The sequence below is a fragment of the Micromys minutus genome, assembly GCF_963924665.1.
Source record: "Micromys minutus genome assembly, chromosome: 1".
Classification (NCBI taxonomy): Eukaryota; Metazoa; Chordata; class Mammalia; order Rodentia; family Muridae; genus Micromys; species Micromys minutus.
Window position 1 is genome coordinate 130,340,789 of NC_137969.1, and position 15,279 is coordinate 130,356,067.

The 15,279-nt window shown below is 41.6% G+C and overlaps 1 protein-coding gene across 1 annotated transcript in view; it reads right to left on the reverse strand.

Moving 5' to 3' along the window:
* Positions 1-15,028, reverse strand: part of SCFD2 (sec1 family domain containing 2) — a 293,361-nt gene extending 278,333 nt beyond the window's left edge. Inside the window, 2 exon segments of the mRNA XM_080936728.1 lie at positions 7,845-8,013; positions 14,079-15,028. Of these exon segments, the coding sequence (XP_080792854.1) occupies positions 7,845-8,013; positions 14,079-14,916 (1,007 nt within the window). The 5' untranslated portion in view covers positions 14,917-15,028.
* Positions 15,029-15,279: the final 251 nt, after the last annotated feature.

Here is a 15,279-nt window from a genome sequence, read left to right on the forward strand (position 1 = left end):
ATAAGCAAACAAGTCATTCAGTCTGAACTAAGACAGAAGATAGAGGGTAGTATTTACTAGAAACAATTATAAAGGAGGCACAAAGGAATAAAGCAGCCTGTGCAAGGCCAACAGGTGGAAAGTCTGAAGACAGAATCTGAAAGACATTAAACTTAAGCTGCAGTCCAAAGAATGGGCACATGGGAAGGAAGGTAGGGGAAATGAAGAGAGGGCTGAAAGAGTAAGAACAGAGCAGATCTACAGATTTTCTCAAACCCCAAAAGTCAAGTGTTTACCCAAAGGACAAAGGAGAGTCACTGAGAGAGCTTACAGGACGTTGGACTCAAACTCAGCACCAACCGAATAACAGAATAAATGTGCTTCCTGGTCCGTAAGTACAATCACACTGGCTTTTACTAGACTGAGTTTTCATGTGCTTATCTGGGGATTTATGGATTTCTCACATTTATTTACATTAGTCAACACATTCTTGAGTGCCTACTAAGTATTCTGAGTTCCTATTATGTACCAAGCACTTCTCTTGAGACTTGGAATTTTAGACCATTCTTTAGAGATCATCCCATCTACTTTCTTCACAGAGAAGAAAACTATCATGATAATAAATCAAAAAGACCTTGGTCAAGCCAGGCATGGTGGCACATAATTTCAACCCCAGCCTTCCAGAGGCAGAGGCAGAAGGATCTCTGTGAGTCTGAGTTCAAGGCCAGCCTGGGCTGTGTAGCAAGTTCCAGGACAGCCAGGGCTACATAGACATATCTTGTCTCAAAAACACAAAAACAAAATAATGAAAGCAGACCCTTGCAAGTCATAAAGATTTGACCAAAAACCACTGCACAGAGAGGAAAGAAACCAAACTGAAACAAAAAACCAACACTCATAGCAACAGATACAACCTCTCATACAGGGCTAAGTACTTGACAGGATCATTTGGAGGAGTCTCTGTCCACTCTCATTTGTACTTTCAAAAAAACCAATTCTATATATGTACATGTATGTGTAGGTATTATGTTTGTGAATTTGCATGTATATGTATTGTGTTTGTGTATATATATGTGTGTGTGTTATTTTGTGTGTGTATGCACATGTATATGTATGTGTATGTATGTGTGTGTATATGTGTGTGTGTGTATGTATGTGTGTGTGTGTGTGTGTGTGTGTGTGTGTGTGTTCTGTCTAAAGGAGCCATGGCTTCCATTTAAACTATGAATTCCAAAGCTACAAAGACCTGGAGCTCAGTCTTCTCACAACGCAGAGACATTACAATGCTTCAACGGAGAAGAAGTGCAGGGATATGAATGTGCATGTCAAAGGGACAGGATCCAAGCAATTACACACTAGAGCGTCTACCTGCAGGCCCTCTCTGCTTCATGTGTAACTCAGACAGAATTCTGAAAAGTATATACGTTAAACATAATTCTCCATCACAAAATAGTCCATAGTAGCTCTGTTAATTTCAATCTTTTCAATACTTTATACTGGGCACTGTTTTTGTCCAGAATATTTTAACAGGTTTATTTGTAATTATTATAAAGTTGAACTGTTAAAATGTGTTCACTGAAACATTTTGCTTGCATGAATGCTTTACATCTTGCATTTATATTAAAAATTCACACACAATAAACATGGAGAAACTGCTAATACCTGATTCTGTCCTCTGTTTCTACTAGCAATCATATACTTAGGTACCTTTGACACCAAGGAAAAAGTATCTAACATTCAGAACTAGGAAAAAAATTATATTGAGAATGAAATGTTTCCCCTCATAGTGCACTCTTAAGCACATTCTCCAATATGCGGAGTGCTGGCTGGATATCTTTCAGCATAATTGTTACACATTTGGTATGGATAACACCCAGGTTGGCATCTTCAAAAAGGTCAACCAGACAGGCCTCACTTGCCTCCTGCAAAGCACCAATAGCTGCGCTCTGGAAGCGCAGGTCTGTTTAAAGTCCTGAGCAATTTCTCACACCAGACGCTGAAAGGGGAGCTTGCGAATCAGAAGTTCAATGGACTTCCCATAGTTTCTGATTTCAAGGAGTGCCACAGGGCCAGGCTGTAACAATGAGGTTTCTTCACCTCTTCAGTAGAGAGCGCACTCTTGCGAGCGGCTTTTGTAGCCAGTTGTTTCCTGGGTGCTCTACCACCAGTGGATTTGCAGGCAGTCTGCTTCTTATGAGCCATGGTATGGGCACCTCCTTACCTACCCCCTTCTCCTTCGGCTGGAGCTCGACGAAGGCTGCGAACATTATACTGGGCACTTTTGTTCTGTAATTTTTCACAGAAGAATCTATAAGTTATTCATAGATTCTGCTCTCTATAGCTTTTTTCTTTTTTTCTCGACTTCTATAAAAGTAAATAAGACAAAGACTAATACCGACCTTGTAGAGTTGCTTTTGAATAAGTTGTGACAATGCATCGTAAAACAAAACTGGCAGGGAATGATGGGTTTGTTTTTGCTTTTTTTTCTTTCTATCTGACACAGACAACAAAATGCATTTGGAGGAAGAATACTTGTTAAAAGCAAACAAACAAAAAACCCAACCAAGAAATACACACATGCATGAATACACCAGTCCAGAGCTGGGGCATAGCTCAGTGGTCAAGTCCTGGCATGCACCATGCATTAGGCCAACCCGCAGCATCAAAATAACCAAACAGTCTCAGTCACAGGCCTTGAAACAAATCAGATAGACACCAAGCATAGAGAACAGCATTCAGTAACATTTCAGTCAACCACGAACCACATGCAGGATGGTGCTCCTGTAATGGCATTTTTATATAAAACATCACTCACAGCTGTGGGGGTGTAGATGACACTGGGCTGTCGGTTACAGGGAAGTACAGTGCCTGCATTGTGCACAGTACCTGATTCTTGGAGCTCGAAGTAAACAGTGTCAATGACTTCATTTACTTTTAGAACAATTTTTTGTTTTTTAGACCAGACACCTTGTTTTTAATTTATTCTGGGTGAGGAGGTGCACACACTCCTGCTACAGTACTTATGCAGGGGTCAGAGGACAGAGGTCATTTCAGCTTGCAGAAATTTTCTTCACCTTGAACATTCAGGATCTATCGGGCTGTCAGGCTTGGTAGCAAGCATCTTTTCCCATCTCTCTTTTCTGTCTTTCTGAACCTCCTTTTTGAGAATAACTTGTTAACAAAATGACTAAGGTTTAAATATTCAACAAGTATAATCTGGAGTTCTCATGTTGATTGGCTTGACCTTCTCTAAGTCCATAACTCACCCTACCCAGATACTGCTCTGAATGTAAACACAGCACCCACCACCATTCATTCATTCAGTCACGTATGCATGCATTCACTCATTTGCTTTTTCACTCAACATCTTAAGTTCCAGCTACGATTCCAGGTAACAGGTCACAGTGAGGATAAAACTAACAAATACTTCTACTAAAGAGGATCTCTCTCTCTCTCTCTCTCTCTCTCTCTCTCTCTCTCTCTCTCTCTCTCTCTCTCTCTCATAGACAACTATAATAGAAAGAGAAGTGCTGATGAAGAAAGACACAAGTGAGACTGCAAATACAAAGTGCTAAGGCAGAGAGCAAAGGACTCACTGGAAATGGAGGGAATCTTAAAGGGTCCAGGAGCAGAGACCATCAGATGCCGAGCACACGGCACGGCCTATGCAAAGCACAGTAAGAAAGTCAGTGCAGCTGGAAAGGGGCAGCCAGAAGGCCAGAAAGGGAGAGCCTACAGAGTCAGGTAGCTCACAGTCTGGAATCCACTGCAGGTCCTTAACTGTCACTGGGAAGAAGAGAAGAAACAGGCACAAAAGGAAGAATGGGAGTGATGGGCACTGTACCAGAACATTCAGAGGCTCCGGGCCAGAACCAGGTGGAAAATCAGGGAAAGGTTGCTGACGATGCAAAAGACTAGGAGATTTAAAAGAGTGGGGCTTGGAGCCAAGAGCAGAAACCCACTTCAATAAAAACAGGATTCTGCCTCCTTCTTGCCAAAAATATTTCACATAATGCAGGAAGGTGGACAGGGAGAGCAACGCCATGCTGTAATGTATTTACGCTCTCGATTTCTCATTTGCATTGGCAGGAACTTCAATGTCTGTAATTGCAAACAGCCTATTATGAAAATTGTATTACCAATAAATTTTTATTATAAAGGCTTTTGTCATACTTAGAAACTTGATTTTTAAATACTATCCATTGCAGGCACATGTGTTGCCAAGTACCCATCTGTTCTGCATTTTATCCCCACTCTGCTTTCATTGAGAAGCTTCTGGAGAGCTGTCAGAGGTAGCAGTGGCTATTGCTACTGTGATGGACATATGAGGCATGCTAGGAAAACTGTGTCTCTTTTCTGTTCCTCCTCAAGCCACTCAATAGGACATCTTCAATTGTCCAAGCAGTTGACACAAAGCTCCCACTCTTCTCCCAGTCATTGTTTATAATGTCCTCTGTGTGCATCTGTGTGCATCTTTATAATACACTTCCACTGTCACACTTTCTCCAGCCCTGCCCTCACTAAAGAGTTCTGCTCTGGGCTGGAGAGATGGCTCAGTGGTTAAGAGCACTGACTGCTCTTCCAAAAGTCCTGAGTTCAATTCCCACAACCACATGGTAGCTCACAACCATCTGTAATGAGATCCGATGCCCACTTCTGATGTGCCTGAAGACAGCTACAGTATACTTACACACACACACACACACACACACACACACACACGTATGTATGTGTGTGTATATATATGTATATACATATATATGTGTGTGTGTATATATATATATATATACATATACATAAATTTTAAGATTGGAGTTCTGATTTATCAGTCCCCTCTAGAAGTCCTCTGACATTTTGGGGACATACTGTCATCTTTGAATAGCACTTAAACTCATTTTCATAGTGTAATGAGAAGAAGAAAAGGACACCAGTGAAGGCAAAGACCATGTATACAAACACAGCCTGAATAGGTGTTCAGAGCTAGGGATAAGCCACAGCAGAAGCTTAGGTAGAACAACTTTGTTTAAAATGCAAGAGGAGGCTTGGAATTCATTTAGAGCAATGTCCTCATTTCATAAATGAAATAATAAGGTACAGAAAACGTGGTAGCATAGCTTTGGTTCTTCATGCTGAAGACAATGATTCAATCTAGTAAACAAGAAGAAATACATTTTACCACATAATTTGAGACTCAACCCATGTGTGGAGATCTGAGGACTGCTCTTCCTTACAACAGTCCTCATCACTAACCTTCCTGCTGCAGCAGTTTGAGACATCCTGGGAGTTAGGAAAGAACAATAAAGAAGGAGCCAGAATTTAACAAAAACCTACATAAGCAGGAAGACATTCCTCCTTACCCGTTTCTTAGGCTGACCTATGGTGAGGAAGGCATTTCAGGACCAGCCCAGTTAAAGCCCTGAGCTAACCCTGATGTAGAATGAACTCTAGAGAACAGAGACTAACGGCACTGGCCACAATCGCCATGGATCTGAGGCTGCTCTCATTCCTCATGCCCTGCAGATGTGCTTTCACGTCCTCAGCCCCACTCCTCTCATTCCCATCTGTGCTCAGGGTTTACTTGCCCTTTTCCCAGTGACCTCAGACTTCTACAAAAGAAGCCTGGTGACTTAGAGCCACACCTTCACCACTCCAACTGCACAGGACAAACTCACTTGGGATTAGAATTCGGGAGGATGGAATCTATCTCACAGATGAAATCAGTTTACATACCTTAAGTGTTCAGACACTACATGACAAGTCCTCTCCTAAGTGTGTTCTATGAAGAAAGGTTATCTCTTGTCTCTTCTTTTAAGCACAAACTCCAGTTGTCTATAGAGAACAACCTCCCTGCCATACCACACTGTCTCAGCATAGTTCTTAATATGAACAGTTCCCAAGCCACCTGGGCAAATGGGGCACAAATGCCAAGACAGACCCATCCCACTAGGTTCTCCAATCTAAAGCCTAAGCAGAATAATTAAAAGACTGAAATAAGTTAAACCCAGTCTTTCTGGTGTCATAACCTTTAAGAGGCTTCTCCTGAGTTTTTGCTCCCTTGACTCCACTTTCAAATCGTTAATCAACATTCTTCCTTTGATTTGCTTAGCTTTAAACACCTTTAACAACCCCCCTCTTTTACTGAAATATGACAATAATTTTTCAGTTCTTCTATAAAAAGTATCATGGACAAACCGCCACAACAAAAGTGTTTCATGAAGTCAGGAATGCTGGTTTATCTTCTTCCATGCCCTCATATTTCTTAGATCACAGAAAGACCTTACCTGTTAGCCTCTGAAGACCCTCCAAACCCAAGAACCTTGGAAAGAGCTATGAGCTCTTCTCTAATTCCTCTTTGGTAGAGAATACAAAGTCCCAATCTTCCTATTTTCTTCCCACCAAAAAAAGCTGAAAACTTCAGATGCCACAAATTAATTCCAAAGTGATAGGAAATTCCAAATGTATCTACTATAAACCAAAACATCCTTTTTTCTGATCAGTTGGCTAAGAGCACTGACTATTTCTGCAGAGGACCCTAGTTTGGTTCCAGCATATGGCAGCTCACATCTACAAGTCCAGTTCAAAGAGATCTGACTGATACCTTCTAACCTTCAGGAGCATCAGACATGGTACATATTCATTCATTCAGGCAAGACACACACACACACACACACACACACACACACACACACACAAATGTAAAACAATGATAATAATTCTCCTAGGAATTGAGGATGAAAGGCAAAGTTTCAAAGGTATGACAACATGTTTTTATTGCCACATCTATAGAAAATTTATTTTTGTTTTTGGAACATTATATGACTTAAAGTGCATATGGTCTTTCTTTGATTTCATGAAGTATGTGAAAAAAAATATACCTAGAAACAAATCATTACCCAGTGGTGCCCAAAAGCATAGTTACTAAATATAAAATAGGGCACTGACTCATGGCTATGTGGGTTGCATTTAGTCATCCAAGAAAAACAAGTGTGAAAAGAAAGTGGAATCCTAGACTTAATTCCTATAAAACCATCTATCAAATGGAGACCCATAAACAGACTCACGTCTCCGATACTCCTAAAAGCGTGTTACATAAGATGGCTTTTAGAAAATGAAGACCTACCTAAGCAGGAAGACATTCCTTCTTACCCACTTTTTTTTAAAGATTTATCATATATATATATATTCATATATATACTGTTGCTGTCTTCACACACCAGAAGAGGGCATCGGATCCCATTACACATGGTTGTGAGCCATGATTGGAATTGAACTCAGAACCTCTGGAAGAGCGGTCAGTGCTCTTAACCACTGAGCCATCTCTCCAGCCCCTCTTACCTACTTCTTAAACTGATCTCTGAGTGAGGGCAAAGGCATTTCAGGACGGGCCCAGTTAAAACCCTGTGTAAGCCTGATGTACACACCACAAATTAATTCCAAAATAATAGAAAATTCCAAATGTATCTATTACCATTTGGATACTAAACTATAATGCCAAGCTCCTATAAAATGCCATACTCTGGCCTACTATGCTTAGTAGGTATGGTTATTTATAATCTTTAAAGGTGGTATTTTTCCTAAATATTATCCATTATGAATTTTTCTACTGGAATAGTGTTTGATTCATTCATTTGTTCTTCTTTTAAAATGGGATCTCATGTAGCCTAGGATGTCCTTGAACTGGCTAACTAGCCAATGATGATCACGACCTCCTGATTTTTCTGCCTTCATCTTCCAAGTGCTGGAATTACAAGTTCATTTCATTTCTTTCCTACAGAGATAGTCTTAAGTTTAAAAAAAAAAAAAAAAAAAGGAAGAGGAAGAGGAAGAAGCATGAGAAAAAAATAAAGCAAGGCCACATGTCTTACTTGGATGGTGCGAGGCAGCCTGGTGCAATCACGTTCTGGTTTTCCTCCACAGCTTGAACAGCAGTGAGCTCTGTCATGTTGACCATCACGTCAGTAGTGTGACCTGGAAGCTGTGGAAGCACGGAAATGATCTTTTCTGCTAAGCTGTCTCCATGGTGTCCAACCGCCCCTGTGTAACCACACAAGCAAATGTGAATTCAACATGGACAGTAAACCTTAACTGGACACTTGCTTTATAATGCATGCACCCCTTCTACCAAAAATGTTTAATAAGACCAACTTGGAACTCTAGTTCACCTGATACCCACCATCTCTAACATAGAAAGGCAACCACAGGCTCTCACTACATAGCTGTTGAAGAAGGAAGGGAGTAAGTGGACATATAATATCAGCCTACAACAAAACATTTGCCAGTGTTAACTGAATGCTTTCTGTATACCAAGCATTGCCCCTGTACTTATACATATCAACTCCAGGGATGATGGATGAACGACGGGCTGAGGATGTAGCATACTTGGTAGATTAAGGCATAAAGCCCTAGTGATTTCCAGTGCCACATAAAACTGACTGGTGGTGGCTCATGCCTGAAATCATAGCATTTGGGAGGTGGAGACAGGACATTCAGAAATCTAAAATCATATTCAGCTACACAGTGGGTTTGAGAATAGTCTAGATTACATAAGTGAGAGCCTATCTGAATATTAATATTAAAATTATAATAAGAAATGTACTCTAACTGAAATTCAACACAATGATACATACAGTTCAATGCTTCTCCTGTGAAATTAAGTTATATGACCAAAACCTATCAGTGCTTAGAAGGCATTACTCTAACCACAGATGGGATTTGGTATAACTACAAGTCTGATTCACTTCCAGCCTGCTTGCTGACAGGCTGCTCTCTGTCACTCTGTATTCTGCCATGTCATATGAATGGTACAGAAGAACAAATTGAGAAAGTCAGATAAGGAGTCCAAGAAATCATCATCATTACCACCATCATCCTCACTCACTGCAGCAACTACTAGTATCCAGGGCTCATGATGTACCAAATCCTATGCCGTGAATTTGTAATTTATAATTAATTGTGGCAGCAAGTCTTTATTGTGAATTGTTAGGCTCATTCACACAGTAAAGATTTCACCTGCTCAGGCAAATAATTTACTTATTAATTGCAAAAGTGTAATGACTATTCTTTTTTGTCAACTTGACTACATCCAGCATGAACTAAAATCCAAAAATGGAGGACACACCTGTGAGGGATTTTTGCCTAGTTTGAAATAGGAAGATCCACTTCTAATCCAGATCTTTGAAACAGGTAGACAAATGCATTTAATTGTGACCTTGAGGTAAAAAAGACACACCTTTAATCTTGGCCACGCCTTCTGCTGGAAGCATATATAACGACATTGAAGAAGGAAGCTTTTGCTTTTGTCTGCTTGCTATCACTGGCATTGAACCTGCTTCAGAGATCTCAGCATATACTGAAGGCCAGATGAGATATCCAGCCTCGTGGACTGAGCAACTTCTAGGTTCTTAGACTTTCAGCTCATAGCCAGATATTTTTGGATTAACTGAAAGCCTCTAAATCATTTTAATGAATCCCCTTTCTATAGTGAGAGACATCCATTCTGTCAGTCTGTTATTCTAGAGAACCCTGACTAATACACAGAGCAGTCATTCAAGCCAGGTGACTGGGTTAGGGAAAAGGAAACCCTCAGGCTCCAGCAAGGTGAGCTGAGGCAGAGCTGGTGTGAGTCTCTGTAAATTTGTGATGTTAAAGAAGAGCATTCTTGTGCCACAAGAACATTATCCATCATTCTAAGAATAACCACATTTTATTCACGATGTCTGTGGTTCACAGATGTCTCTGAGCTGCTTGTTGAATACCAAGTGGATGTCTAGGAAGCAGAACAGTAGCAGCGATCCAGAGCAGGGTCACGAGAGCAAGTGACTATCTGTACACTAAGCAGAGATGCCACGATACCCCACTGCATCACAAATGTCTTCCGCTCTCCATCAGTGGCCTCCTCACTAAATTAACTTTCACACATCTCCACTTAAGACCAGAATAACTCTTCTCTGAACCTGATGCTCAAATTCTGATCTCCACTCCCGAGTTTTTCTTATTTTTTTCTGTGATCCATGATTATTTGGCACGAACAAGTGTCTGTATAACTGTGATGTATGGTTGCTTCTCATTGCTCCATCCTCACCTATACAGGGAATCTTTGGAAAGCTACATTGTGCTAAATCCCCTGCAAACTGAAACATGTGATGTGCCTCTTAAAACTCTCAGAACAGTCAATTCTGACTGTTATTTTTGTAGAACCAAAGTAGCATTTGTTTTATTAAAATGCTACATACTAATAGCCCAGCTGCTCAAGGTAAAGAAATGATTCTTTGCTTAGTTTTACTTTTTTTGTTTGTCTTACTATAGGATCATATGTAGCCTGGGCTAGTCTGGAGCTAACAATCTCCTGTTTCAACCTCCAAGTCCTGGGATTGTATGCACGTGGCATCCCCCTCGCCCACTGGAATAGTACTGCTTTGTTTTTCCAACCTGTGATAAATGTATTGAATCAGTTCTCTAAATCATTGTCTTCTGGAATTTTTAAACTTCCTATAGTGAATATATATCCTCTCAATAACAACTAAAATGCAATTTATTCTCCTTCATCTTCCCATATTTGCTCTTTTCCCTTCTTCCTCCCTCTCTTCCCTCTCTTTTGCGCTCTCTCTCTCTTGCATGTCCATGCATCTAATTTTCACATAACTACATGTAATCTATATTTTTTAACCCTCAGAGATTATCAACTGCCTCTCGGGAGCAATAAATTTTCCATCTTAATCGTCACTGTCTCACTAGAACCTGCAACAGTACAGGGCACAGTGGGTGCCAAATAAAGATTCGCTGGAGAAAGTATAAGGTGATATCATTTTCAACAAGGTGACTGCTAAATGATAAGAAAACCATCTGTATTACAAACACTATTAACTATCAAGTACTTGACCAGGCATGGTGACACACATAAGTAACTCCAGACCTTGGAGATGGAGGCAGGAAGATCAAAGTTCAAGATCATTTCAGTTACATAACAAGTTCAAGTCCATATGAACTGCTAAAAATATCATACATGATGTTTCTATTATTTTTGAAACTTATAATTTCACTTGTAAATTCATAACTCATCTAATGGTAAATTATCAATAGGCTCCAAAACATTACTAGTTTATCATATAAACAGCATATAAATTAATATCCAAATGGACTATTAAACGTATATTTCCTTTTGCTCTCTATATAAAATACTGATAAGAGTCATTTAAACTGAAATCCAAATCATTTAAGTCATCCCAATAATTTCCAAATCGTACTTTGATCTTTAGAAGCTTTTAGCATAACCTTTTGTTAGAGCTAGACCTCAATCTATGCCACAATTTAATTTGGGAAACCTCAACAAATGCTGGTAACCATTATTTCATTACATCAACAGGCAAGACGTCCCCAGTTCCCCAAACTTGTTGCCTCCAGAAGGATGAATCGGTAAATTCACAACAAGTCTTGGCCACATACTAAGTTCAAAGCAAGTGGGAGCTACTTGGTGAGATCCTGTCTCAAAAGGCCATGCCTGGGGCAGCAGCTCAGTGGTAGAGCATTTGCCTAGCATGCAAAACATCTCATAAGTCAGCAGACACAGAAATAAATATTGACTACATATTGTTTTCAAGTAACTGTTCCAACTGCTAGTAAATACATAGTAAAGTAGAATGAACACACACACACTCATTCTTATGAAAGGACAAGAAGCAACCAATTATTAGTTCTGGGTAGTGGTCAACATTATGTTGCACAAGGCAGTAGTAGGAAAGGTCTCTTTTGGGAGTGAGAGAAAAAGTCATATGGAGTGAGAGAACATTCACTGGGTCAAGGCTGGAGTGTTTGAGGCACTGTGTGAAAGGAGGTAAGTCAGAGAGATCATGTGTAACTATGAACAATGCTGGTTAGTCCTTGTCAACTTAACAAACTATAGTTATGTGAAAAGAGGAAACCTCAATTAAGGAATAGCCTCCACTGGGTTGTCTTATGACATTCTTATGGGGCATAATCTCAATTAATGATTGATGAAGAGGACCAGACCACTGTAGGCAGTGCCACCCCCTACTAGGTTGTCCTGGATTGTACAAGACAGCAATGCCATTAAGAGAATTACCACATGGGCTCTGTTCCAGGTTCTGGCTTGAGTTCCTACACTGACTTCATTCACTGTCACACAAACAGATTTTACATGTGTCTTAGAATCCAAACTCAGGTCCTCATGATTGGAGTAAGCACTTTACCCACTGAACCACCTCCCTAGCCCTACATTTCCTTTCACTCTTTGCTTCACTCTATTGTACTAAAGGCTATTTTGAGGTTCTGGAGGAAAAGGGGGTGCTGTGACTCAACCGTGCCTTTGATAACACAGAAGTCACTAGGGAAGCCAGGATCTTGGAAGTTTTGAAATATAAAAGCCTAAAAGACTGGAAGTCAAAAGAAAACTGGTACAGGTGACTGTTGGAACAGCAAATATAAACATCTCTCTCAAGCTAGCTACAAAATGAAGGCAAGTCAAACCAGACTTGAAGTTGGGTGATCATGGGGAGTCAAGAAAGGACTCCATTCTGCCTGCACACCAACATATAGAATCAGAGAAAAGGAGGGAAATGATCTATAGGGGTTGCTCGGAAGAAGAGAATCTGTGAGAAGTGAGAGGAGAGAGCAGTGAGCAGGTTAGCACAGGTAAAAGTGGTCAGAGGGACGACAGAGTGTCCCATTGTAATGTGAAGGAAGGAGGAAAATGTGCAGGGTGTGTAATAAGTTTGGTGATGAGAAGGCATGCAAACCTTCTGAGGGCATATGTTTTCTGTTTTGTGGAATTCTGCCCTCTTGACATTAATTACCCTCAGGAAACCCTCAAAAGATTGAGCCCACTAGCATTTCCTCAGAACTATCATTTGGTTTACTCTCCATTTTATGATCTTAAAACTCATCTAGGGAGGGGAGGGGGGAAAATATGACATTTGAAATGTAAATACAGAGAAGATCCAATAAAGTTTTTTAAAACTCATCTAATTAAGATAAAATTTTAAATATACCTCTTATTGTTTTTTATAACATCACTCAACGTTTTTTTCCAACCTGAAAAGGGAATGCTTACTGATACCAGCGTTCTGTTTGTTCTCAGTGGCCTGGAGTATCTAGCACATACTATTACTAAATTACATTTACTTAACTATAGGATAAAGTTGACCTCTGAAAAAGAAGACTCACATCATGTATCAGGAAGCATTTCTTCTTTGCCTATTTTAAGGTTAGATTTGTTCCTTGCACAAATACATAATTATTACATTGCTGCAATTTGACATTGCTATACAAACTTAAAAAGAATGAGAGCTAAGAATAAACCAATGCCCATTTGAAAATATTTTCTACAATTCTTTTTTTCCATCTTCTCACATGTATGTTCAGTTTCCCTTTTTAAAAATTACAATTACCAGTTTATTTCATATGTGTAGGGGACGGTGCCTGTGCACGCCACATTATGTGTGTGGAGATCAGAGGGCAACTGGAGGAAGTCAGTTCTCTCCTCCCACCATATAGGTACTAGGGGGCAAACTAAGGCCATCCCCTGAGCAAACCATGTGGGGCAAGCCAATATGCAGCAGCCCTCCATTACCTCTACATTAGCTCCTGCCTCCAGGTTCCTGCCATGCTTGAGTTCCTGTCCTGACTTCCTTTGATCGACTACGGTGTGGAAATGTAAGCCAAATTACCCCTATCCTCCCCCAAGTTGTTTTTGGCCAAGGTGTTTCATTACCGCAACAGAAACCCTAATTAAAACAACCGGTATCTGGAAATTTCTAAGAAACTCGGGTGGTGTCAATTGCCTCTGTGCCAAGGTCATCTCATTTTTCCAGTCTCTTGGACTAAGCGCGGTTGTTTTTTCAAAAGCAACGTACACTAAAGCTATATGTGCCCGTTACAACATTTAACAAATAAAGTTGTGCTTTATCTATGTCCACCCTCGACCAGACAAAACTAAACTTACAGAAACAGTCAAATTAGGGACCGATTCATTTAGGTCATCTTTATATTGTCAACCTCAATATGAAGCCAATAAAACATATACGCTGAATCAATGAACCGGCCCTCTAGCTGGGAGTGTAAGAACTCCCAGAAATCCCACTTACCTGTGAGATCCAAAGTTCTGTCCACAAAGACCACGGAAGCCCTGCCTGTAGCAGTCTTCTTCCTGTTCTTGGCAGGGGCATAATTTGCCAGATCTGTAGCGATGACCCGACTGAGGGAACCCACAGCGAAACACTCCTCTCGTACCCCTAGATGTTCACACAGAGAACTGAGGCCTGACACGAGGCATCTGATGTACAGCAGCAGCTCTGGGGTTAGAGCAGTGGCATCCACCTCACCCAAGCTGTTCAGCCTCCTCTTGTCGGGTCTGGCACTATTAAGGACATGTACATCCTGAGGTAGCAGTGGGAAAAGGGTGGCAAAGGCTGGAGTAAAGGCAAAGTGGGGAGTAGCAGGGGCGAGCAACAGCGGGACGTGGAGCACCTCAGCCGTGTAGTTCATGTTGCCCATCCATTCACAGAGCTTCTCCTCCAGCTGTTCGAACACCGGCTGCTGCCCCTCGAGCTCCGCCGCTGCGGCTGCCGGTACATGGTTAGCAGTGAGGTGGACTGCGTGGCTCACGGCTGTGACCACCACACAGTGCTGAAAGTGACTGCGACAAATGATGTCTTGTAGAGTGTCTACTATACGGCCTTTCAGCAGGCTGCTCAAAATGAACACCGCCCTGGGCTGCTTGGCTCCACCGCCAATTGCATGGGGTTCAAATTCCCTCAGGTGGCACGCAGGACCCTTCACCGCCTCCAGAAGCCTGCTTGATCCGCAGCTCCAGTGCAGGCTCTCCGCGCAGGCGGCGTCCAGGTAGACCACGGACCACTTCACTTTGGCCAGCACCTGCTCCCAGCCTTGCTGGACAAAAGACAGTACGCCCGAGGCGCTCATGATTCCGTATTCACCGACTGGCCAGGGGTCCCGCGGGCGGATGGGCAGGAACTTCGGTCAGAACGCAGGGCTTCCGGATGCTGAGTACCTTGAGACTTTGACAGTCAACACAGTACACGTGGGCCGGTCTCTGACGTCCAGAGTGTGCGCGCGCGCGATGATGACGTTTGAGCCGCTGATTGGCTGAGCAGGCGCGCGGGCTGGCGGGAGGAACGTCTACGCTGGGAGTGGAAGCGGGGTGTGCTTAGAGGGTCAGTAATCCTGAAAAGCCCTGAAGGTTGCAGCTTTTTAGGAAAGAGTTGAAATGGGTTATGTTCCTTCCTCTCTATCAGCTCTCGTCACCTTTTCCTCCCAGTTAAGAAT